At 38.8% G+C, this 27,402-nt stretch overlaps 1 protein-coding gene across 1 annotated transcript; it reads left to right on the top strand.

Moving 5' to 3' along the window:
- The first annotated feature begins 1,277 nt into the window (after nucleotides 1-1,277).
- LOC120529014 (tripartite motif-containing protein 29-like) lies at nucleotides 1,278-26,314 on the top strand. Its single transcript, XM_039753075.1, has 6 exons — nucleotides 1,278-1,378; nucleotides 5,912-5,966; nucleotides 6,072-6,497; nucleotides 13,158-13,253; nucleotides 18,513-18,608; nucleotides 26,000-26,314. Exons 1-6 carry the CDS (start codon nucleotides 1,278-1,280, stop codon nucleotides 26,312-26,314), a joined length of 1,089 nt encoding a protein of 362 aa, XP_039609009.1.
- Nucleotides 26,315-27,402: the final 1,088 nt, after the last annotated feature.

The raw sequence follows: 27,402 nt of genomic DNA, 5'->3' as shown, positions 1-27,402 counted from the left end.
TCATCTTCATCCTTCCTAGTCACATAAATGGCCATCTTCTCCTGACCCAATAACACTTTTGCTAACCTCCTAAATTCTTTTTTGCGGCACCACAGACCCAAACCTGATCATTAACACAGACCCCCAAACTCTTCCAAACCCCACCCATTTCAGATCACAGAGGTTGACTCCTCACCAATCCAATAAACAGTGAAGCTCAGTCTCTCTCTCTGCTGTCACAAAGGACTCGTCTCTGAGACGTCGGGTTAATTAAAGACGGCACAGAATGAGTCCCACAATGACATGTCCAGTTCTTCATTGCAGATGGCCAGTTCTCTTGTCCAATGGTGGTCTGTGGGGCTGAAACACTCTTATCCCCCCTGTGTATCCCTCAGGGGTATTTGCATATTTCAGACTGGTACTGGACTTGGACTCACACTTTTTATACTGTACTTCCTTCCCTTCTGCATTGAATAACAAATTTAGAAAAGCAGACCAGGGATCTGATAATCCACAACTTTAAATCCAGGTATGCCAACCTGTGCCAGAGAGCAGATGCCACGCTGTAGTTTCTGATTGGTGTCTGCCCTTCTGTATGACAGTCAGGTGAGTGGCCATTGCCAGCATTGTAATCACTTTGTGACATTTTCTATAAGCCCATACCGAGGGCTTACAACATGTCTGACAAGGAGCAACCCTGCCTGACCCCTCGATCAACTCTTAACAAAGCACCGAGACCACCATTGATTATCAGAACACCCTGAATGTCTGAATCATGGAAACTAAGAAAGGTGGGAATCCCAATCCCATTAGTACTTACCACAGGTACTGGCGCTCCACCCAATTAAAAGCCTTCTTTTGGTCCAAGAAAATGAGACCACCATGTAATCCAAACAGTTTGGAGATGTCAAATGTATCCTTAATGAAAAAGATGTTGCCATATCTGGATCTGTCTGGTAGACAGTGACTCTGATCAGGGTGGGCCACACACCCCAACACCTCCTTCAGTTTCATAGCCAAATCTCTCAAAAATAATCAGCACAAAGCAAGGCTACTGGCCACCAGTTCTTGATGCTACGCGGACCACCTTTACTAGAATGAGGCTAACAACAGCTCTCCTCATCAGTTTTCCTGATCAAAGTTATGCAGTGCAAGTCAGTAAAGACATCTGAGAAGTCCAGGACCATTTGCTCTCTTAAACTGGCCATAGTAGTTTGACAAAACAAATCAAAAACAAAAGACAAAGCCAGAAGGTCAATAGGAGGAACTGATCGACCACAAGACATAAGCGGATCATAATGGCCCTCAGCAGCATCCTAATTCAACCCACCACTGAGGAGGACCAGCTCATGGGCTTGGCATTTGAAGAAGCCACCAAAGAGCCTGACGTGTGCCTTACGTCTGTTTTTAGTTATAAATATCAGAGAATCCAAACCCAGCATTTCATTTCACTTTTACAGTTTTTCTTCATGTTAAAAGTGTTTGATGTCTCTTAGTGTGACACTGTTATGGCCTGTGCTATTTCAGGAGCCATCTGTTGACCATTGCCTTAGTGTTTCTATACTTGGATGACTGGAAGTCAAATGACGTGACCGACCAACCATCACAAGATTAAGGTCAGTGCCACACACCTGATGGTCATCTGACATTGTGTATTCTCCTCAAATAGACTGGTGTGTGACTTTGAACTCCTTCAGATACAAAGGTGTCCTAAAGTGACATTCATCTTAGGCTTGTCACTGAACTCTGATGAGCAAACTCCTACAAATGGGCACTGAATCTGTAAGTGGACTCTACCTTAGTCCAGCCACCAGAGGTGACACCGGTCTTTAACACTTTGTTCATTCACACGTCTGTCACTTTGAGATTTAAAGCTGTACCAGACTCTATGAAGTGAGAAGATCACAAACTCTCTTTGGCTTCTTCAGTCCATGGAGCCCTGAAACTGAACACCTTGGATGAGCTCTGAGGCCCACTTTTGTAAAACACCCTCTGTGTCAGTGACTGAGCCCAGTCTGGAAAGGCTACCATTACTTCAAGAAGGGAACTTCAGCACTAAACTCTTGTTCCAGACAGAATTCTGACTTTTCAAATGAAGTTTCAGAGGACAAGACAAGGAGGCTGACAGTGGGCTGAGGAAGACAACAGCCCACCTCAGTGAAAGGATCACAATGAATGCCCTCCAGCACAAGTAAAGTTCTCTGTTCAAACCTCAAAATGATGACACACGTGAGTTCCTTCACTTACATCATTGGTGCCCTTCTGACTACACAATGCAGATTTTAAGGAGTGCATGTCACTTGGTGTCTGGTGTGTGTGCCCCTTAACTTTCACAAATGGCACCCCTACTAGACTGACCGGCTCAGACTGTAATCACAAATTCTGAATTACTCGTGAAGCCCCCGGTTAAATACCACACTAAACAATTGCCCAAGTCAGCCATACCTAAATCTGCAAAATCAAAAGCTGTTTCAGTTTAGTTTGTAACTTGGGAATAGAAAGCAGCGTGTAGGAAACTAAAGGATCAAAGAATCTGAGCAGAGCCATCCATTAAGAAGGACAGGGAGCCAATGAAATGTGTGTAATGTCACATGTCTGAGAGACCCCACATAATTAATGGCCGTCTGAAGGACTGCGTAAGAAACAAAGGAATGATGACAGGAATCGATTTCATAGACCAAAAGACCATTACTTCAGGATGTCAGGGAATGTAAACTTATACACGCAAATTAACTTTAAAAAGACACCCAGAAAAACATCCATACGTGGCAATGCTGATTTTCAGTAATGCTTTCCATTGCTACAGATGTTTGTAATGTGCCATCTGTTGGAATGGAAAATGCAATGCATTTTATTGGTACATGAATTACAAAATGCTTTCCAAAACTTGATGCAGGGCAAAGGATTACAGGAAGGTCTAGGTTGATTACTCATATTTAAATTTGATGGGTAACACTGCTCGTACTTTAAGAAATGAAACATTGCTTTGACAATGAGTGACTGAAGTAAATATTAGGGTGTAGGAAATTGCTGCTTTCATTCCCAAGATGTTATCAAAGCTGAGAGATTGCACATCAATAACAACAACAACAACAACAATAATAATAATAATAATAATAATAATAATAATAATAATAATAATAATAATAATAATAATAATAAATAATAATACAATACAATACTATTTATTATTTGTATAGCCCAAAATCATACACAAAGTGCCGCAATGGGCTTTAACAGGCCCTGCCTCTTGACAGCTCCCCAGCCTTGACTCTCTAAGACGCCAAGGAAAAACTCCTAAAAAAAAAAAAGCCTTGCAAGGAAAAAATGGAAGAAACCCTGGGAGAGGCAGTTCAAAGAGAGACCCCTTTCCAGGTAGGTTGGGCGTGCAGTGGGTATCAAAGAGAAGGGGGTCAATACAATACAATACAATAAAATACACCAAACAGAACAAATCCTCAGTACAGTATAAAAATAAAAATGTTAGAAGTACATAGCAGAATTTAACAGTAGATGACATCCCATAATATGATTTAGATTTGTTTAGAGTCCTGGAGACCTCATCCATCAAGCTGCCTCCCGCTATTGGCCATTCCACAGCTGAAACAGCGCTGGCCCAGCCAATCCGATAAAAGGACCCCTCTTTCCCACGATTCCTGCGATCCTCCATCTGGGATGACTTTACCATAGGCAGGCAAAACACCTTGGCAGGTGGGCCGTGGCACCAAGTGCCACAATTGAGTACCGAGAAGAGAAACAGAATAGGTGAGGGTTAGTATCCAATTATAACTATCATGTTACTTATGTTTTAGTGCTAATGACTAACAACAGAGATGCAGTCTGTACAGTTAATCAGCAGCTCTAGTCAGGGTGTGCTAAACTGAAGTAGTGAGTCTTCAGCCGGGATTTAAAGGGTGAGACTGAAGGGGCGTCTCTTATAGTAGCAGGCAGACCACTCCACAGTTTAGGGGCCCTGTAACTAAAAAATCGACTTCCCACTGTTATTTTATTAATCCTTGGAATCCTAAGCAGACCGGCATCTTGAGATCTTAATGTGCACTCAGGTTTGTAAGTCATGATAAGTTCAGACAAGTAAGCCGGACCTTGGCTATTTAATGCTTTATATGTTAAAAGGAGCATTTTGAAATCTGCCCTAAACTTAACCGAGAGCCAGTGTAAGGATTTAAGAACTGGAGTTATGTGTTCATATTTTCTTGTTCTTGTAATAATTCTTGCAGCGGCATTTTGGATTAACTGGAGGCTGTATAGAGAACAGTTTGAACAGCCAGTGAACACTGCATTGCAGTAGTGAATCCTACTAGAAATAAATGCATGAATTAATTTCTCACAATCCTGTTTATTTAGAAAGCGCCTTAATTTCCCAACATTTTTAAGATGGAAGCAACATGTTTTGGACGACTTTGTAATATGCACTTTAAATGACATGCTAGAGTCAAAGATAACTCCTAGATTGCGGGCTGATTCAGTAAAATTAATTGGGATTCCAACTGAGTCAAATAATGACAAAATATTGTTGTGATCCGCGTCATTCCCTCCAACAATTAACATCTCTGTTTTATCTGTATTTAAAGACAAGTAGTTCTCATCCATTCACTCCTTTAATTCACTAACACAACTAATTAAAGACAACATTGGAGAACCTTCTTTTGATCTAAATGAAAGGTATTAATGTAATTCTTTACATTTATATAGTGTTCAGTGCACTTTACTCAGCCACTTTACGATGGCAGCCATAATACATCATTACACTCACCACAGGTTACTTGTTAGGTGATGAAGTGGTGAGAGATGGTCAGCCAATTAGATACAAGGTATAATTAGGGGGCTAGAATGACTAGGACGTGGTGGGCAGTTCACCCTGTACATTGGGATACACCAGGATTCCCATGAATTTTTTTTTACCTCAGAGTGTGGTAACCTCAGTTTTACGTCTCATCCACAAGCCGACGCTATTTTTACAGCATTGTGACCCCATCACTGCACTGAGGCATTGGGACCCACATTCAGACCACAGGGTAAGCAACCCCTGCTGTCCTCACCAATACCTCTTCTAGTAGATACCCAAGCTTTTTCTAGGTGGTCTCCCATCCAAGTACTTGCCAGGCCCAAATATGTTTAGCTTCAGGTGGATGAGCCATTTTGAAGTTCATGTCGTGTGGCTGCTGGCTACAGAAGAACAAGTGCAGAAGAAGGAAACTGCCATATAACCAAATGTTGTACAAGCCTCTGTGAGTCTCAGAGATGTCTGTACCTTTGTTAGTGCTGGTGACAGCGAGTCCCATTGTGGGGCACTGAGAAGTGACAGGTTTGAGGGGTCAATCTTATGTACTTAAGTAGAAGGAATGTGATGTGGGATACAACCAATGTGACTGGCAGTAGGGCATCACTTATATGAAACTATTTGACCAGGAACTGTGTGTGTGTGTGTGTTTGTGTCTTAATCAAAGTAGACCAGCCTAGTCGACAGGTTAAATCTCGCAAATCCTGTAAAGGAGCTGAAAGCAGCCAGAGCCTGCTGTGTGTTACGTGTCTGTTATTTTAATTTTTATGAAGCTTTTTTATTCCTATTATTCTTGTGTTTATCAATGAATCACATTACTCTGTTTTTTTTAAAACTAAGTGGCTTCAGTTACCTTGATGGATTCTAAAAGCTGGGAGCTTCACTAAAAAATCTGATAAATTACTGACATGGGTAAAGAAAAAAACAAAAATTAATCATTTGGTGGATTAACATCAACCAGTCAATTAACTGTTCACCCTCAGTGTCTCCTCAGATGTTCTCTCTGTGAGCTCTCAGCTTTCTCTTGAAATCTCGTCCTCCTCACTGAACACAGACAAACTTTCACTTTTGTTTCTTCACAAGTCACTTCCTTGTTTGTCTGACTGATTCTCTCTGCCTGCCTCTCCTCAGACTGAAGATGGCTGAAGCCCAGCTATGTGGATTACAGGACGAGTTCACCTGCTCGGTGTGTCTGGACACCCTGACTGACCCCGTCACCATCCCCTGTGGACATAATTTCTGTCTGAAGTGCTTAACAAACTACTGGGATCAGAGCCAAGTGTGCAGCTGTCCTCAGTGCAGACACACCTTCACCACAAGGCCTGAGCTGAACAGAAACACTCTGCTGAATGAAGTCATCAAGAAATTTAAGAGACCAAGACTCGGCCCTCCTCTGTCTCAGAATTATGCCAGCCCTGGAGACGTGGAGTGTGACTTCTGTACTGGGAAGAAGTTCAGAGCGGTGAAGTCCTGTCTAACCTGCTTGGCCTCCTGCTGTCAGACTCATCTGCAGCTTCACTATGAAGTAGCAGCCTGGAAGGGACACAAGTTGGTTGATCCTGATGGAAATCTGAAGGAGAAACTCTGTGAGAAACATCAGAAAAGTCTGGAGATGTTTTGTAAAACTGATAAGATGTGTATCTGCATGATGTGTGGAGTTACTGAACATAACGGTCATGAAATGGTCGAGCTGGAGACAGAAAGAGAAGAAAAAGAGGTGAGTGGAGTTGAATGTTTAATGGAAACAAACTAAATAACAGGAGTTAAGGGATTTGTAATGTAGTGTAACAGAGGCCTCCATTCATCCATCTTACAACCCTCAGATTTCAAATACAGATAGCAGGGAGATGGAGTCTATCCTAGTGACACTGAGTGTAGGACATGAAACAGTCCAGGATGAGACACCCGATGTTATCCATGACCAGTCCAGTGAGCTGAGTGCTATCATTAAACTGAGTTGACTTTCTTTGTTCTCTAATCAGTTTTCTTTTGAGCATCTAAAGCAGTGAAGTTCAAAGTTCATCCTGCAGACCAGGACTGGCCACTGGGAGGGGTGCAAGCGGCACATGGTCTACTCGTAGAAATATCTGACATTCTGATCTTCATGAGATGTTCTTAAGAAAATGATGTTACAGTTGGTTGGTGTCAGCGTAGCAAGTCACCATGGAGTGTCGTCCAAAATATAACACAATACGAGGTTTGGACACATGAACAGAGACACTCTGTAGTTCTGCCACATGCTCAGTAAGTGTCTTTACACTATACTATGTAGTTAGGATAAAACAGGTTGGATAATGGATGGATGGATATATTCCTGTGTAGATTTTCTCATTTTACTGAAATAACTAGCCATGCACTTGATTATTGATTAGACATCATTTTATTTGGTGGAACAGTAAGGACAATTTGAATATAAACAACTTATTAAAAGTGTATGTCTGACCATCTAAGTCAATTTTAAAATCCCCCTTCACTACAACACAACCTTAATGTACAGTAAGTTCAGATAAAGACACTTACACTTCTGTCCACCATTTGGTGCTTCTTCAAATAAAGGACTAGTGTCACATTGGCTCTGGCAGGTCTCAGTAAGTGGACACAAATGGGGCTGAGACCTCACTGTAATATTAAAGAGCTTGATTCACAGGTGAACACATGTTTAGAAACCATCTTCCTCAAAAACAATGAAGTCAATGAAATGGACTTTTAATTTTCAATTTAATATGAATCAAGTCACTAATACCAGCACCTAATTCTTGGTTTATTTAAGTTTTTTTTTTATTGTTTGTCTATCTTGATTTAGATTCTTTTATAAAAATCAAATTGTCACAAGACACTTGTAGGACACACTCACATTTGTTGGTCAGAAGTCTTTTTCTTAAGCTGCCACTGCCTGCCCCTCTTTTATTGAGTCGTAACTTCAGCTCAGATGTCAGTTCACTTCACCAGGACTCTCCTTGACAGTTTTGGGTGTCATCTGATCAGTCTAATCAATCGGGCACATGACACCCAAAGATATCTCAGTATGTCACTCTTTATCACTTTGAAATTGAAGAGCCAAAACTCAGCCACTTGAAAACTTGATGGAGGACACCTAGCAGCAATTAGCAGTAAAACAGTTGGATTTCTGTGCATTCAAGACACCAACAGCAGCAAATCCACTCCTTCCTTTATCACACTTTGCAGGCATTAGAACTCCGATCTCTGCCCCTGGATTAGCTTCAGCCCTGTAGTAAGACCCTTATTGTGGCCATCACAAAGGCTAAATTATTTATTTTACTCCAAAAGGTTGTAACGGCCAACCCCTTGTTTCCAGCCGGCAGCTACACCTCCAAGACCTGTGGCCTGGATAATTTACTGAGAACCCTTTCCTGTCAAGCCGTACTCCTACACAGATAAACTTTCCCCACAATCGACGGTTTGAAATGCGAAGACACAGTAGGCAGAATGTAAAATTAAACAGGAATAAATGTATTAGATGAGACAAGACACGCCACAAGACAAATGCACACCCAAATATTCCTCCACCCCAACAATCCCAAAGCAAAACTGAAAATATATATACAAATCCCCTCCCTTGTCCACGTAACATATAACACACACCACACAAACGACAAATAACTAGCAAACAGAATGATCGTGAACTTGAGTCCGAACGTGAATAAATGTCCTGAATACGGATACTGATTAGCGGCAATTGTAGTGTTTGTATTTCCCGGCGTTTGGAACAACCTCACCGTGATTCCTCGGCGTGTGGCGAATGATGATTCGACCCCGGGGTCTTCAGCGGCAAGCAGGTTGAAAGGCAGTCCGGATGAATGAAAAACAAACTGGATCAAAGCGCAATGAAAATGATTCAGCAGGCAGGTTGTATTCGTGAATGCGGTATTGGTTCTCCTCTTTCTCTCTCTCTCGTGCTAGTTCTCCTTTCGTCTCCTTCTTTTCTCCTTAAATAGTGACGGCAGTAATTGATTAATTGATACACAGGTGCTTTCCAGATTAGTGGTTGTGAACTCCTCCCATCATCCGTCCTCCTTTACGGGGACAACATTAACTGATACACATACACGCAGTCAATGGGACAATGAAACGAGACACACACAGAACTGACATTTAAACACTAACTATGTGGCACCGCTACAAGGTAGTGCCAGACTGTAAGTGCTGAAGACCACCTCTAACAGAGTTGGATGTGGGAGTGACATTCGCCCCTGTCATCTAAAGGAAAGGCAAATTGCACAAGAAGGAGAGACCCCACATAAAATTTCTCTGTAGAACTACTGAAGGAGGGAGTCAGGAGATCACAGATGACCCAGAAGATTTCTTTGCCAGCTAAACAGGGTCTACAACTGTGAACCCTTAAAGACTGAAAACTGCCATGCAGCCTACAGCCATCACTTTTTATACACAGTCCACCATTTCAGGACACCATAATGTTGGGGACACTTGCCGTCACAGGTGTTTTTGATTCCTCAGGTGGGCTTCATGGCTTCATAAGACCCCTCGGCTTTATTCTGCCCTTTGGGTCTGTAGCTGCCTTTGTTCAACATGATGACCAGAGCTGTGACAGTGACAGTCACAGAAGTCATTATGAGGCTGGCTTGTCTGACTCCTGTTCTACAATCTGGCTGTGGTCCTACAATGAGCTGATGGTCAGATGTTGTTATTTCTCATTTTTCTTCATTAGTTTCTATTTTGTTTTGATGTATTTTCACAAATCTCTGTCCTCATATGTGGTAGTTCTGTATTTACTGAGTGGTCTCATCTATTCTTGTATTTTTCCTTGTAGTTTGTACTGTTGTGTTGTGTTTCTGAGGAGGCCATGATGGATTGGCCATCTAGCTCTGTGAAGAGGATTACTTGTGTTTGACACTCACTGTACACCCAGCCTACCTACAGGAGGGTCTCTCTCTGAATTGCCCTTCCAAGATTTCTCCCATTTTCTTTCCTTACAAGGTTAATTTGTGAGTTTTTTCTTGTCTTCTTAGAGTATCTGGAGTAGGGGGCTCTCAAAAACAGGGCCTGTTAAAGTCCATTGAGACACTCATTGGGTGATTTTTGGATATGCAAGAAAAATAAAATTGTTATTTCTAGTGTGAGTTGCGCAGAGTGAAGAGTAAAGCAGACAGGCCTGTTCCTTGAGTCTCCCAAACTGCGCTCTGCCTGACAGATAGTCCATCATCAGGGGCTCCATGCATAAAAGATGAATACACACAAACATGTTGCATATGCCCATTTCCACGCTCACATCGCAATGTACAAAAACTAAACTTGGCATAAAGCCACAAATTTTCATGCCAGCTCAATCAATTGGGTGCGCAACTTCTCTACTCGGTTTTGCAAACTGGTGGCACGCAGTGTCAAAGCAGTGCTTTTGTTCCTGTGTGGTTTCCCTTTCTTTTTTTAGATTCACATCCCTGAGGCAGCTTTATCAACTACCCTGAAAATAATTGTGTATCATTTATTAGTTTAAGGCATCTGATTGTAATCAACCTAAAACCATATAATGGTGCACAGAATGGCCAAACTATTCCAAACACCATAGCTGCTTTAGTGTTGTTACTCTCAGTGCACCACTGTGTATTTTAACCCACTGTATCTGAGTGTGGAATCACTGTACAGCAGTTGATCGGAAAGCTCTACGGCAGATTGTTACAATAGTGGGTAAAAACATCGGGATAGAGCTTCTAGCACACATTGAGTCGGCCATGCAACATCTTTTATTCGGCAAATGCTTCAGAGCTTTTCCTTTAGGGACCACGGTGTTTCAGAAACAGTTTCATTGCAAGAGCTCTAAATGTCCATCAAGTGCTCGCGGTAGAACTGTTTGTACTTATAAGTACAATCACCTCAGTGGAAGCTTGCATTACAGTTGTAATATTGCACAACCTGAGCCACTCTGCTTTCATATTGTATATTTTTCATTGTTTTTTATCTAATTATTATTATAATTATTGTTATTGTTTTTGTATTTTATAGGAAAATAAGTTTATGGAGGATTTGTATATTGAATCTCATTTTACCATACAATATCAATAAAGGAATTCAATTGAATTCAATAGAAAAGATTGTGTATTTACAGATGATGACGACTGGCTTCTAAGTCAATTTTGATTTCCAGATGCTATCTTTGTGGAGTTCCTGATATCTTTTTAAAGATTAAATGATTTAAAGTGATTAAGTGATTTAAAGATTAAATGCATTAAAGTATATATATATATATATATATATATATAAATATATATAAATATATATAAATATATATATATATATATATATATATATATATATATATATATATATATATATATATATATTACATCATACAGATGCATTTTAAACTTCATTAAAATAATGTATTTTGTGAATGATTAAATATGCAAGGATGAACTGGTGCCCCTTTCAGAGATTGTTTCTGCCTCGCTGTATGCTTGCTGGCACTGGCCCGACACTGGAAGGATAGATGGATAGATTCATTAAACATGTACTATGAAGATATTTCAATGTTCCTTAAATGTTTTGTAGAATCCACGTTCTACGCTTACAGATGGCTTGACATCTATTACAGAGCTGATTGTGTGGTGATTGGTTATGTGGAGAAAGAAAAGGAAGGACAGGAATTGGGGGTTAGGACGTTTGAAAGAGACAGTAGTGAAGCAATAAATTATTTCATTGAGGTCACACACGGCGCAGGAGGCAGGAACATTCTCTGGACAGGGCGCCAGTTCATCATTATCACTGTGCCACCTGCCTCAATGTTTAATACATGCTTTAATTTCTATCATCATGAAAATAATGTCAAGTGTATATCTTAGTATTTAAATTGTTCAGAGAGCTGTAATATCATGAATGTAATGGATTCTGTGTCCTGTCGGTGTAAAAGAAAGCCTGTTTAAGAAGCATGTAGTGATTCAGACCCGTGAGAGTACATAGAATACGAAGCATTTATTTTGCTACTTTAGTTATGATGGGATTTGAGAAACTATTAAATTAAATGATTTTAAGATTAAGTTTGTGACGTTCTACTTTAATGACAAAATAAACTATGTGATTAAAGTGGTAATATTTCCACTGTGTCCCAGTATTTTTCCTTTTCTGTGTTCCCTAATATGCTTCCATATAACACTCAGACAGTGGGCTACGACTCACCTTTTCATAGTGACTTTGAAATCTGACCACTTCTTATGTATTTCGGGCACTGTGCGACTTTATGAAATTGAACTTTCAAGTTTCTCCGCCACTCTGTTACTCGAACAACTTCCTTTTATTGTTTATGTCACTGCTTAAACAAACAAATAGTACGTTTTTTAGTGCCTCTACTTGGTATTCGCTGAAGTTCTTGTTTTCCCCTGTGCTTTTGCCATTGCCTTTTCACAGAATGCAAAACATAAGGGTCTGTTTATATAGATTTGCGTATTTAAAGAGTCATAATTCTGGGAGGAGTTGGGGTGGAGCGGGAGTTGTGTGCACGATCGTTATTTTTCATGCTAACGGGATTTATGGAGCGGAAGAATGTGGAAGTCAGCAAATGCACAGGTTTTGCATCTGGATTTTTGTGCATGTGCACATTTCTCCTTTGGTCTGTACGCCATGTTTTAGTGTGAATTCTACACAAGGCATTACACATGAGGCCCCAGAACAAAACAGGCTCACCCACCTGTAGATATCTGAGCTGACCCCATAACAGAGATGGCTGGGTGGTCTTGAAGGCTCTAGAGAAACCAAAAAACATAAACATAAAAAACATTTTATTTAAAAACAAATTTTCAGTCATCTAAACAAAACAACTGGGGCAAGTAACATATAAAAATATCACTTGGGTTTTAGAATTCCTTTAAGTTGCCTTCTTCCTGAATTCAACAGTATCATTTGTGTATTTTGGTATCTTACTTGACTCCAGAAAATGACAACGGATGACAACGTCCTCACATGTCTGTCTCAGGATATCAAATGGCCTTGTAGATCCTATAATTACTGACATTACATGTTTAAGTCCTCCTGGTCTTTCACCAGTTTCTTTACTTTACACTCCAGTTTGTTTTTATTATTTTTGGTGTTGTGTGAACTTCACATTTCTCAGTTTGTAGATATGATGTCTTCTAAACATCAGGAACTAACTCACACACCAGTGTGCCTTCAAACTGTCTTCTGTATTTGACACACTCTTCAAGTCCAAACTCAGTCTTGCATCAATTATATTAAACCTTTCTTTTAATCTGTATTGTCATTCCTGTTTGTTAAATCAAATCTAAGTTGTGTCATGAAATGACAAACAAATGTGATGTGAAAATATCAGGAGTCAGAAAGAGAAGAAGAAATCACAAAGTGAACGTGAATTCTGATCTGACCACGTGTGTCCTCTTGTGTGTCCAAACAGAAACAGCTGGGGGTGACACTGAGTGACATCAAGAGGAGAGTTGAGGAAAGAGAGAAGACACTAAAGGAGACGAGGAGGATGATGGAGGAGATGAAGGTGAGTGGAATAGTAAGACAACACTTCATATCAAAGAGGGGGGAAAATAAATGAGAACTTGAAGAGCATCAGAGCTTCACTGGTGATGATGAGTAGGGACACGAGAAGGGAGAGTTAGAGAAGACGTTGTGTGGTGTCCTTCATGGCCTTTCACTGTTGACAGAATCCCAGGTGTTACTCAGTGGAGACTCAGACAGCATCACCCTAAAGGGGACTTAACTCTAACTGACAGAAACTCGAACTGAAGGTCGACGCTGATGTTCTGAATTAGATCAGTGGGTACAACACTTATTAATGGTCAAATTTTTTTAATTAAAAAAAAATAGCAATGCATACACTCAAGCTGAACTTATACAAAAAATGATTTTCTTAGTGAAACTCAAAAATAAAAAAAATCAACATAAACTTAAAATATAAAGCAGGAGAAGAAAAAAAAGAGAATTCAACCTGCACATGAGAGAAAGAGCAGAGAGCTGAGAGCAGGGCAGAAAATAGTATAGGAAAATAAATTATTTAAATAAATAAATTTAAAAAAATGGGAAAATGCCCTTCTTCCCAAACATGAATGCTTATTCTAAAGTTTTATTAATTAATTTTTGCCATATTATTAAAATATTTTGAACAAATACTTTAAGTAAAAGTCTGATTTTGTCCAATTTCAAGTAGTACAGACCACCAGTGACCCACTGACATTTGACAGGTGGGCTGGGATTCTTCCAGTTAAGCAGGACAAGTCTATAAACTCATCATGTGGTAAAGACAATTACAGTCAATGTGTCCTTCTCAACTGTAGGCCATTCAGTGAGACCACCAACCACAGCCGTTAATGTGTTATTAGTGATTGTGACCCCTATAATTGGCCATTCAAAGGTTTTTCTCCAGAATGTTATTTATTTGTTGCCCTCCCTAAACATGTGGCCAGTGTGTCTGGAGCTCGATTGTCACACTGACAGGTTGAATCTTTTCCTGGTCACATTTTGGACAATTTTAAATGAGATAAATGATCGATGATTGATGAAAGAGTTTAAGTTGAGTGACTGAATGCTTTGTTCATATGGAGCTAGGTGTATTCTCTGTATGGCTACCTTACACTTCTTTCCTCAGATATGGATTGAAAGGTTAATTTCTCAGCACACCCAGGATCATTGAAGGGAAGCTTCTTAAGATGTTTTATATGTTGTTGAGATACTTTTGGAGTCTTCAGGACTGATCAGGAGGGCTTCTTTAATAGAAATGGGTGGGAGGTGTGAAAAATTAGGTGAGTTTCATTTGGTAAAATGTCTAATTTGAAAGGAGTCGGAAAATTGTGTTGCTAAGGGGTTAAGTTTGAAGTGCAATTGTTCATAAGAAGCAAAGACACTATCTATATACAATTCTCCAAGTGTTTGAATCTCAGACATTTTCTAATGATTAAATACTGTACAGGTTTGAGAGGCTAGAAGTAGGTAATTATCATGTAGAGGTGCAACACATAACATCTTCTTTGCCTTGAAGTGCAACCTGCATTGGTTCCATATTCAAATTATTGGTACTGTATATGGATGATAATTTTTATTTATTGGGGCACAAAAAAGTACTGCAGAATTTTATTTATGTTGCAGTCCAGTCTTTTGTATATTCAAAATGTGTGGATTTCTAGGTCTTTACTTTTGTCATCTAGTAATAAAATTGTAAATTAGGTAGCGCCGTACCACCTTCTGCTTTAGGTCTTTTTAGAATCGCCTTTACAATGAGTGGACATCTTAAATTCCAGATAAATGAGGTTATAATTGAGTCTAGTTTATTAAAAATTATCTATACTAATAAAAGGCAAAGCCCTTACTGACTCAATCACTCACTCACTCACTGACTCACTCACTGACTCATCACTAATTCTCCAACTTCACGTGTAGGTAGAAGGCTGAAATTTGGCAGGCTTATTCCATACAGCTTACTTACAAAAGTTGGACAGGTTTCATTTCGAAATTCTACGCTTAATGGTCATAACTGGAACCTATTTTTTTGTCCATATACTATAATAGACTTCTGCTTGATGCCCGTGGGAGGCGGAGTTACGCCTCCCACGTAATTGAGTGCCTGCCCATATAAGGCCGTCCGTCAGCGGCAATCCAATAGAAACACTGCTGCTAAATATTCACAGGTGAAGGACTGTGCTTATGCAGAGGAAGATGAGATGGTCAGGGTGATGTTTGGCACAAACTCAACGAAACTGCGAGGCAAACTTTTAAGTGCCGGGTCTAACCTAATATTAAATACAGCCATGGACATAGCACAAGATGGCACCAGCACAGCTGGGAACCTTCAATGCATGTACACCGAGCGGCTCACGTGAACTGACGCAGTGCACAGACAAAAACAACAGTTCCAAAGAGTGCTGAACAAAACCGAATTACACAATTGAAAAGGCAGCAAAAAATATGAAGCGTGTGACACGTATAAGCATATTCATAAGTGCAGCTACTGCAGAAACAAAGCACACGGTGGAAAAAGTCAATGTCCCGCTAAAAGAAGACAGTGTAAAAAAACCTGTGCATGCAGTGTGTCACGTCTCAGATAAAGAGGAAGACAAGCTGTTTATTGATGCAGTAAGAAACGAATCGATGAATGAAACCCGTTATCTTTACAACGATTGACAAACACGGAATGCAACTTGAACACAACACATTCTACAAATACGACCCTGATTGAAAGAAATAATGATAATCAAATCCTTGATGACAGCAACACTCAGTAACACTCACAAAACAAATACTGTATATTGACAGTCATGTTACGTTATTTTTAAAATGTTCCCTTTTCATTTTCATAACTTCTTTAACACACTACTTCTCCACTGCGGCTGGTATATATATATATATATATATATATATATATATATATATATATATATATATATATATATATATATATATATATATATATATATATTGTCACAAAACGAGTCAAAGACAGAAAAGGTTTGGGGCAGCCACCCATGTAATTTGGTATCCTGGCTGCAACTTCGTTTTCTTTCAAATACCAGCACTGAAGTGCTTACAACAGAGTCCAAAACAAGACTGACACAGAAGGGAAAAGGGAAGGCTTTTAAAGGGGAGACAGGAAGTGAGGTCATATAAAAATATATAAAAATATATAAAATATATATATATATATATATATATATATATATATATATATATATATATATATATATTACATCATACAGATGCATTTTAAACTTCATTAAAATAATGTATTTTGTGAATGATTAAATATGCAAGGATGAACTGGTGCCCCTTTCAGAGATTGTTTCTGCCTCGCGCTGTATGCTTGCTGGCACTGGCCCGACACTGGAAGGATAGATGGATAGATTCATTAAACATGTACTATGAAGATATTTCAATGTTCCTTAAAAGTTTTGTAGAATCCACGTTCTACGCTTACAGATGGCTTGACATCTATTACAGAGCTGATTGTGTGGTGATTGGTTATGTGGAGAAAGAAAAGGAAGGACAGGAATTGGGGGTTAGGACGTTTGAAAGAGACAGTAGTGAAGCAATAAATTATTTCATTGAGGTCACACACGGCAGGAGGCAGGAACATTCTCTGGACAGGGCGCCAGTTCATCATTATCACTGTGCCACCGTGCCTCAATGTTTAATACATGCTTTAATTTCTATCATCATGAAAATAATGTCAAGTGTATATCTTAGTATTTAAATTGTTCAGAGAGCTGTAATATCATGAATGTAATGGATTCTGTGTCCTGTCGGTGTAAAAGAAAGCCTGTTTAAGAAGCATGTAGTGATTCAGACCCGTGAGAGTACATAGAATACGAAGCATTTATTTTGCTACTTTAGTTATGATGGGATTTGAGAAACTATTAAATTAAATGATTTTAAAATTAAGTTTGTGACGTTCTACTTTAATGACAAAATAAACTATGTGATTAAAGTGGTAATATTTCCACTGTGTCCCAGTATTTTTCCTTTTCTGTGTTCCCTAATATGCTTCCATATAACACTCAGACAGTGGGCTACGACTCACCTTTTCATAGTGACTTTGAAATCTGACCACTTCTTATGTATTTCGGGCACTGTGCGACTTTATGAAATTGAACTTTCAAGTTTCTCCATACCACTCTGTTACTCGAACAACTTCCTTTTATTGTTTATGTCACTGCTTAAACAAACAAATAGTACGTTTTTTAGTGCCTCTACTTGGTATTCGCTGAAGTTCTTGTTTTCCCCTGTGCTTTTGCCATTGCCTTTTCACAGAATGCAAAACATAAGGGTCTGTTTATATAGATTTGCGTATTTAAAGAGTCATAATTCTGGGAGGAGTTGGGGTGGAGCGGGAGTTGTGTGCACGATCGTTATTTTTCATGCTAACGGGATTTATGGAGCGGAAGAATGTGGAAGTCAGCAAATGCACAGGTTTTTGCATCTGGATTTTTTTGTGCATGTGCACATTTCTCCTTTGGTCTGTACGCCATGTTTTAGTGTGAATTCTACACAAGGCATTACACATGAGGCCCCAGAACAAAACAGGCTCACCCACCTGTAGATATCTGAGCTGACCCCATAACAGAGATGGCTGGGTGGTCTTGAAGGCTCTAGAGAAACCAAAAAACATAAACATAAAAAACATTTTATTTAAAAACAAATTCTCAGTCATCTAAACAAAACAACTGGGGCAAGTAACATATAAAAATATCATTTGGGTTTTAGAATTCCTTTAAGTTGCCTTCTTCCTGAATTCAACAGTATCATTTGTGTATTTTGGTATCTTACTTGACTCCAGAAAATGACAACGGATGACAACGTCCTCACATGTCTGTCTCAGGATATCAAATGGCCTTGTAGATCCTATAATTACTGACATTACATGTTTAAGTCCTCCTGGTCTTTCACCAGTTTCTTTACTTTACACTCCAGTTTGTTTTTATTATTTTTGGTGTTGTGTGAACTTCACATTTCTCAGTTTGTAGATATGATGTCTTCTAAACATCAGGAACTAACTCACACACCAGTGTGCCTTCAAACTGTCTTCTGTATTTGACACACTCTTCAAGTCCAAACTCAGTCTTGCATCAATTATATTAAACCTTTCTTTTAATCTGTATTGTCATTCCTGTTTGTTAAATCAAATCTAAGTTGTGTCATGAAATGACAAACAAATGTGATGTGAAAATATCAGGAGTCAGAAAGAGAAGGAGAAATCACAAAGTGAACGTGAATTCTGATCTGACCACGTGTGTCCTCTTGTGTGTCCAAACAGAAACAGCTGGGGGTGACACTGAGTGACATCAAGAGGAGAGTTGAGGAAAGAGAGAAGACACTAAAGGAGACGAGGAGGATGATGGAGGAGATGAAGGTGAGTGGAATAGTAAGACAACACTTCATATCAAAGAGGGGGGAAATAAATGAGAACTTGAAGAGCATCAGAGCTTCACTGGTGATGATGAGTAGGGACACGAGAAGGGAGAGTTAGAGAAGACGTTGTGTGGTGTCCTTCATGGCCTTTCACTGTTGACAGAATCCCAGGTGTTACTCAGTGGAGACTCAGACAGCATCACCCTAAAGTCCTCTGATATTCCATCAGCTGATTAAAGGGAACCTAACTCTACTGACAGAAACTCACACTGAAGGTCGACGCTGATGTTCTGAATTAGATCAGTGGGTACAACACTTATTAATGGTCAAATTTTTTTTAATTAAAAAAAAATAGCAATGCATACACTCAAGCTGAACTTATACAAAAAATGATTTTCTTAGTGAAACTCAAAAATAAAAAAAATCAACATAAACTTAAAATATAAAGCAGGAGAAGAAAAAAAAGAGAATTCAACCTGCACATGAGAGAAAGAGCAGAGAGCTGAGAGCAGGGCAGAAAATAGTATAGGAAAATAAATTATTTAAATAAATAAATTTAAAAAAATGGGAAAATGCCCTTCTTCCCAAACATGAATGCTTATTCTAAAGTTTTATTAATTAATTTTTGCCATATTATTAAAATATTTTGAACAAATACTTTAAGTAAAAGTCTGATTTTGTCCAATTTCAAGTAGTACAGACCACCAGTGACCCACTGACATTTGACAGGTGGGCTGGGATTCTTCCAGTTAAGCAGGACAAGTCTATAAACTCATCATGTGGTAAAGAAAATTACAGTCAATGTGTCCTTCTCAACTGTAGGCCATTCAGTGAGACCACCAACCACAGCCGTTAATGTGTTATTAGTGATTGTGACCCCTATAATTGGCCATTCAGAGGTTTTTCTCCAGAATGTTATTTATTTGTTGCCCTCCCTAAACATGTGGCCAGTGTGTCTGGAGCTCGATTGTCACACTGACAGGTTGAATCTTTTCCTGGTCACATTTTGGACAATTTTAAATGAGATAAATGATCGAAGATTGATGAAAGAGTTTAAGTTGAGTGACTGAATGCTTTGTTCATATGGAGCTAGGTGTATTCTCTCTATGGCTACCTTACACTTCTTTCCTCAGATATGGATTGAAAGGTTAATTTCTCAGCACACCCAGGATCATTGAAGGGAAGCTTCTTAAGATGTTTTATATGTTGTTGAGATACTTTTGGAGTCTTCAGGACTGATCAGGAGGGCTTCTTTAATAGAAATGGGTGGGAGGTGTGAAAAATTAGGTGAGTTTCATTTGGTAAAATGTCTAATTTGAAAGGAGTCGGAAAATTGTGTTGCTAAGGGGTTAAGTTTGAAGTGCAATTGTTCATAAGAAGCAAAGACACTATCTATATACAATTCTCCAAGTGTTTGAATCTCAGACATTTTCTAATGATTAAATACTGTACAGGTTTGAGAGGCTAGAAGTAGGTAATTATCATGTAGAGGTGCAACACATAACATCTTCTTTGCCTTGAAGTGCAACCTGCATTGGTTCCATATTCAAATTATTGGTACTGTATATGGATGATAATTTTTATTTATTGGGGCTCAAAAAAGTACTGCAGAATTTTATTTATGTTGCAGTCCAGTCTTTTGTATATTCAAATTGTGTGGATTTCTAGGTCTTTACTTTTGTCATCTAGTAATAAAATTGTAAATTAGGTAGCGCCGTGCCACCTTCTGCTTTAGGTCTTTTTAGAATCGCCTTTACAATGAGTGGACATCTTAAATTCCAGATAAATGAGGTTATAATTGAGTCTAGTTTATTAAAAAATTATCTATACTAATAAAAGGCAAAGCCCTCACTGAATCAATCACTCACTCACTGACTCACTGACTCATCACTAATTCTCCAACTTCACGTGTAGGTAGAAGGCTGAAATTTGGCAGGCTCATTCCATACAGCTTACTTACAAAAGTTGGACAGGTTTCATTTCGAAATTCTACGCTTAATGGTCATAACTGGAACCTATTTTTTTGTCCATATACTATAATAGACTTCTGCTTGATGCCCGTGGGAGGCGGAGTTACGCCTCCCACGTGAGTGCCTGCCCATATAAGGCCGTCCGTCAGCGGCAATCCAATAGAAACACTGCTGCTAAATATTCACAGGTGAAGGACTGTGCTTATGCAGAGGAAGATGAGATGGTCAGGGTGATGTTTGGCACAAACTCGACGAAACTGCGAGACAAACTTTTAAGTGCCGGGTCTAAGCTAATATTAAATACAGCCGTGGACATCGCACGAGATGGCACCAGCACAGCTGGGAAACTTCAATGCATGTACACCGAGCGGCTCACGTGAACTGACGCAGTGTACAGACAAAAAGCAACAGTTCCAAAGAGTGCTGAACAAAAACCGAATTACACAATTGAGAAGGCAGCAAGAAAATATGAAGCGTGTGACACGTATAAGCATATTCATAAGTGCAGCTACTGCGGAAACAAAGCACATGGTTGAAAAAGTCAATGTCTCGCTAAAGGAAGACAGTGTTAAAAAAAAAACCTGTGCATGCAGTGTGTCACGTCTCAGATAAAGAGGAAGACAAGCTGTTTATTGATGCAGTAAGAAACGAATCGATGAATGAAACCTCTTATCTTTACAACGATTGACAAACACGGAATGCAACTTGAACACAACACATTCTACAAATACGACCCTGATTGAAAGAAATAATGATAATCAAATCCTTGATGACAGCAACACTCAGTAACACTCACAAAACAAATACTGTATATTGACAGTCATGTTACGTTATTTTTAAAATGTTCCCTTTTCATTTTCATAACTTCTTTAACACACTACTTCTCTGGCTTTCTGATATATATATATTTATATATATATATATATATATATATATATATATATATATATATATATATATATATATATATATATACCCTGATCTACATACTCTCAAATAGAAAACCACACGCTGTGGCACAATGGTACTGGGGGCAGGCACTCTCCCCAAGAGAGCATATATATATATATACCCTGATCTACATACTCTCAAATAGAAAAACCACACGCTGTGGCACAATGGTACAGACTTTGCCTCTAGCGTCGACGTCCGAGGTTCTATTCCTGAGAAAGGGTGCACTAAGTATGTACGCGTGCTTCCTGATTCATTTTACCCTCGCATCCCCTTGGTTTAAAACGTATGAAAAAATATGCGGTTAACGCAGAAAGACAGATCACCAATTGAAGCTTTATGAATAATGGATACAAAGCGTTCCTAAGACTGATCGGAGGCAAATTTCATTTCAAAAGATTACCCGACGGAAGCCTTGATAAAAGCGTGGTTTTGTGCAAACTGTTCAAATACGAACCTGATTGAAAGAAATTATAATCAAATCCTTGATGACAGCAACACTCATAACGGTCACAAAACTATTACATTCACAATCATGTTACGTTATTTTTAAAATGTTTCCTTTTCTTAGCACAAGCACAGCTGAGAAGCTTCGATGCATGTACTCCATAACGCATTTAATCACACTTTCAATTCCAAGCAAAGGGGAACTTTTGTTAGTGCATGATTTCCTGGTACATCGATTACATTGATGCACACATCTGAGCTACAAAAATGTTAAGAGTCGGAATAAAGCGTGTTCATACGACTGATCGGAGGAAAATTTCATTTCAAACGACTACACGACGGAAGCCTTGATAAAAGCGTGGTTTTGTGCTCACTGAAAAGCAAGCAAACTTAGATGCATTACAGAAAGCGGACTTTGTGGCTTTTACTGGGGATAATTGGACTTCCGTGACCGTTAGTAATTCTAATTACATCTAATTACAAAATGTTCAGTGATCACACTGTTTTAGCCTAATGTACAAAATAATTTTGGCTAAGGTTACTCAGAGTTTAAAGGTGAAGCTGGTCAAATTACCTTTTATGTTTCTGACTTATTTTTTTAAGAAGTAAAACTGCACTTTATGTTGAAATTTTTGTTATTATTATTTAAAGACAATACCATTCTGAAAATGTACTTAAAGTACTTAAAATACCACTTTATTTTTAAGTCTGCCCAATTTTAGCCAGGGATGATATTTTTGTTTCTTTTTTTAATTGAAATGCAGTTTAAAAGCATTTTTTTTTTTCAGAAATTAAAAGAGCTTGAGTTTACAATATTCATGTCCATGTCTACTGTATTATACAATTCTGTCGCCCACTAAAACCCTTTTAAATAAAAAAAAAATTTGCGATTTGGGGCAAATTTTCATGTGTGATTACATACGATTAATCAAGATTAATTATTACACAGTCTCTAATTAATTAGATTATATATATTTAGATTTGTATATATATGTGTATATACAGTATATATGTAGATATGTATATGTATATATGTATTATATGTAATAATATGTAATATATTATTGTGCTAGTTTGTTAATATACTGTATGTAGGGATGCTCTGAGATAGGAAAAGAAGCTTGGGAAGGATGTTCATCTTGACTGTATTGATTCTGCATGCTGAGGTGAGATGGCGGGGAGACCATCTGTTCATATCTTGTTTGATTTTTTCCATACAGTTACCAAAATTGTTTTGAAAAAGATCTTTATATTTACTTGTGATGTTTACACCAAGATATTTAAACTGTTCCGATAAAATGAATGGAAAAATGTTCAGCCTAGTATGGTGTGCTAGAGAGTTAACTGGGAGAAAGCTCACTTTTATTCAGATTAATGTCTTTTGAAGTTGAGTTCACGTTGTTAATACGGACTAAGACTTCTGGACTGGTTTAAAGTAATTGTATCCATGCACATATATTTGGGTCCAAACCAAATTTGTGCAAAGTGGTGTATAGGTAGTCCCATTCAACTCTGTCAAAGGCTTTTACTGTCTGCAAAGATAATAAGATCTCTGGTATGTTAGATTTCATAAATGAGTATATTACATTAAACAGACTCCAAAGATTCAAAGCTAAGTGTCTGCATTTAATAAATATAGTTTGCCACCTGCATATTATCCTTGGCTGCAATCGGTTGAATTCTGGTTGGAGTCCCAAAATGAACTGATGATGGTTTGTGAAGATGGTGGTTTTAAATAGTTAGACCAGAAGTTACATAGGGGAACTGGAAGTGACCTTCTTCTGACGTCAGTTGTGGCTCCAGAACCGAAAGTGATATCATTCTAGGTGCCCAAACCGGAAGTGACATCATCTTATGTGACTGGACCGGAAGTGACGTCTTCGTTTGTGCCAGACAGGTTTTTTCCTTGGCTGGTCTGCAGAGATAACATAAGAAGATTTAGTGCACCTCGCCACCCACTGGCCTGTCGTGGAATTAACTTCACTTGATCCATATAACCTCCTCCTACTCACACGTGCATAAAAAGACAGAATTTCTCATTTGGAGGCCTCAAGTATTCTTGATCTATTCTGGAAAACTTAATGGTGTTTTCTTGCTAATTTTTGTATTCATCAGTATTATTAGATTTCATAGCTTAACGTACTCCACTGTTTACCTGAGTGCAGACTTTACATAATGTGCATCTCCATCTGCTTTCTTTAAACTGAATGTTTTATGACATATGACAGTAAGATTATCCAGTGGTCATGTCTGCTGAATCTGAGATCCACTGCCCTCCATTCACTTTCCATGCAGAGTTTACCACTCCCTACAGTATCTCAGTGAGTTCTTTCAGTTATTTAAGAACTTCCTCCACATCCTTACATGTCTGTGAAGTTAATTGGCAGAAACCCCAGACTGGCTTTCCTTGTGATCGCTAGTGTGGGTCTAAACACGTAATGAGCTGGCAGACTGTCCAAGGTAGCATGCTGTCTCAGGCTCAGTACTGCTAGGATTACTTTATGAGAAATTCTTATCCAGCAGAGGAAGAACTCTCCACACACATTTCTGTGTCATGACAGACTACATTTTTCCAACATAATTTATATAGCACAGCCTCATTAAGCAGACAAGTTTATTGATTGTAAGAGAATTTCAATTGGAAGAGACTACTTGGAGATTCAGTTTTGTATGCCTGTTATCATCCACTTGTCGCTCAGAACGTTTGGACAATCATTGAAAATTGCTGGAATCAATTTGGACACGGCCTGTTCCTCACATGGACAACTTTATGTGGTCTGTGCAAGGGTACAACGTCCTAAGAACCTTTATATATTGGCTGAAGATGGAAAAACTAAAAACATTGTATATAACAATACTAACCTGCAGGCATGTCTTTGGACTGTGGGAGGAAACCCACGCAGACATGGGGAGAACACGCAAACTCCACGCAGGGAGGACCCGGGAAGCGAACCCAGATCTCCTTACTGCGAGGCAGCAGCGCTACCCACTGCGCCACCATGCTGCCATTATTATTATTATTATTATTATTATTATTATTATTGTTGTTGTTGTTGTTATTGTTGTTGTTGTTGTTGTTGTTGTTGTTGTTGTTGTTGTTGTTGTTGTTGTTGTTTCTTCAATCTTTCTATGGACTGGTTTATGGGGGACCTTTTAAAGCTTCTCATCCCTGCCTACTGTGAGTTATTAGAGTCACCGCCCAGCTGTCCAAAGATCATGAAAACAGCAGAACACCTTCAGCTTTGGGGTTGATGATCCTGGACAGCATGCGCCTTTGACCCTACTTTTATGTCCATTATGACACACCTCCATAGTGACCCACCTCCTCCTGGTGTCACCATACACATATGAACTAGAGTTGCAATGGCACAACTAATTGTAAAAATGAGAGGTTCATAAAAGAAATAGCAAAACATTAAACACAGAAAAAAGACAACTCTGAGGTTTAAAATGGAAAAGAGTCAGGAAATGTAAATAAGGAAACGGTTCATGCAGTTAAATTAAATCAGAAACCCCTTGACCAACACCTAGTCCATCTTGTTTAATATCTCCATCTTACAGGTTTGACATGATTAAACCTCACACCCACAACTACAATATAACTATTACACACAAGTCTCAGCTCCAGAAATACTATTTCATGCTCAAATAAATACCTTCCAATATACAGATTTATTCCTCTATACCCATTTGCCATTTTTAAACGCAGACCTTTTTAAAATTACCAAGTCAGCAGTTCCTGCCAATGGCTCCCAAGATCCTTTTATGTCCTTTAGTCGTTTATGACTGCATACTCCATAAAGTCCTGCAGGTGCCTTAAAAGAGCATCAGCAGAAAGATGATATTACCCGGCATAGTGGGGTGAACATATTGCTTGGGAGGCGGTCTTCAAATTCCTTTCCTTCTGTGATTAAACTACCAGTCACTCCAGCAAATTCAAACTGTCCTTCTCAACACCGAAATACTAATAAATGTGTCTTGTGATTGGTTATTCTTATTCTAAATCTTTATCCTATTTATTCAGATGGCTGTGAAAAGAGAAGTGGAGGAAAATGAGAAGAGCTTCACTGCTCTGATACGGTGCATTGAGGAAGCCCATAGGAAACTGACTGAGAGGATCAGAGAAGAAGAAAAGAAAGAAACTGGAAATGCTGAACAAATCATGGAGCGAACAGAGAAGGAGATTGAGGAGCTGAAGAGGAGAGAAGCTGAGCTGACGGAGCTTTCGGAGACCAAGGACCATCTCCAATTCCTACAGGTGACAGTGACACCACAGTCTGATCAGACTGAGGTGTGTGTGAGACCTGAGAAACTTTATAGTGAAATTCAAAAGATCTGAGGGGTTTTTACAACATTCAGCTCAGCATAGTTTATAGTTTACAAAATCTTAAAGTTTCTACCTTCATGTTCATGAGAGGCAGACACATCTACAGGTGTTTTTGTGACAAAGTGATTTTTTATGAAATTTAAAATATAACATCTAATAAATAATGGCCCCAACTCTTCTGCCAGGCCACCTTCTGATGTCTCCATCTTTAAACTGATGAGATTTAAATTCTTCAGCTCAGACCCCAGAGTCCAATTTCATCTCTCATCTCTCATTTTTCTTGTGTGCTTTTATATCACACTTCACACAACATTCCAGATGTCTACTGTGTTTTTGATTTATAATCCACACATTGTAGGCATTATATAATTCAGCGTCCCCTTAGCTTTCTCTACTTTGTTTTGTTGATGACGGTGATGAAGACACAAAGGCTCCCAGGATTTCCTCACAAGTCCCAGTTCTGAGCTGCAGACCTTCAATTGTATAATCATATTGAAGAGCTTTCTCCTTACCTGTGTTAGTCTTTGCATTAATTCAGTGGTTCTCAATCTGTGGGGTGGGCCCCCCTAGGGGGGCGTGAAGTAACAAAAAGGGGGGCGCGAAGATGTGAAAAAAAGAAAACAAGAATCGAAAATATGAAAAATAAATCTATTGAAACCAAAATAAATTAAATTAAACAACATTCTGATACTAGAAAAATAAATATAGAGTTAGATAAATGTCGATAAAAGTTAAGTAGGTATAATAAAACTTGTAGCAGCAGCAAAAAATATAGGAATACATTTTATTAGGGTTTCAAAAAAACGTTAGGGGGGGCACGATTAAAACTGTTATGAAAACTTGCATCACAAATACGTAAAGGTTGAGAAACGCTGCATTAATTAAGTTTGTTTCAGAACCAAAAAAATCTCAGTGCCTTGATTAGTGTGCCAAAGTAATTACTACGTGAAGTTTAAGGTTGATAAATTTTTAAGGCTCCACTACACTCCACCAAATATTCTCTCAAAAATAACCAACAAGTCAATGACAGGCGTTCTCACCATTTAAACCCAAGCTGACTGCCCACCACACTGAACCTTAATTCAGATGAGCCCCCTAAT

Source organism: Polypterus senegalus, chromosome 4, assembly GCF_016835505.1.
Source record: "Polypterus senegalus isolate Bchr_013 chromosome 4, ASM1683550v1, whole genome shotgun sequence".
In the NCBI taxonomy this organism is placed as follows: domain Eukaryota; kingdom Metazoa; phylum Chordata; class Cladistia; order Polypteriformes; family Polypteridae; genus Polypterus; species Polypterus senegalus.
This window is presented reverse-complemented; position numbering and strand designations above follow the sequence as displayed.

Bases quoted from the DNA above. Each gene is read 5' to 3' on its own strand.
- LOC120529014 (XM_039753075.1), top strand. From the start codon at position 1,278: ATGGCCCTCAGCAGCATCCTAATTCAACCCACCACTGAGGAGGACCAG. The intron at 1,379-5,911 runs GTCTGTTTTTAG...GCCTCTCCTCAG, and splicing joins GAGCCTGACGTGTGCCTTAC to ACTGAAGATGGCTGAAGCCC. The intron at 18,609-25,999 runs GTGAGTGGAATA...CTATTTATTCAG, and splicing joins GGATGATGGAGGAGATGAAG to ATGGCTGTGAAAAGAGAAGT.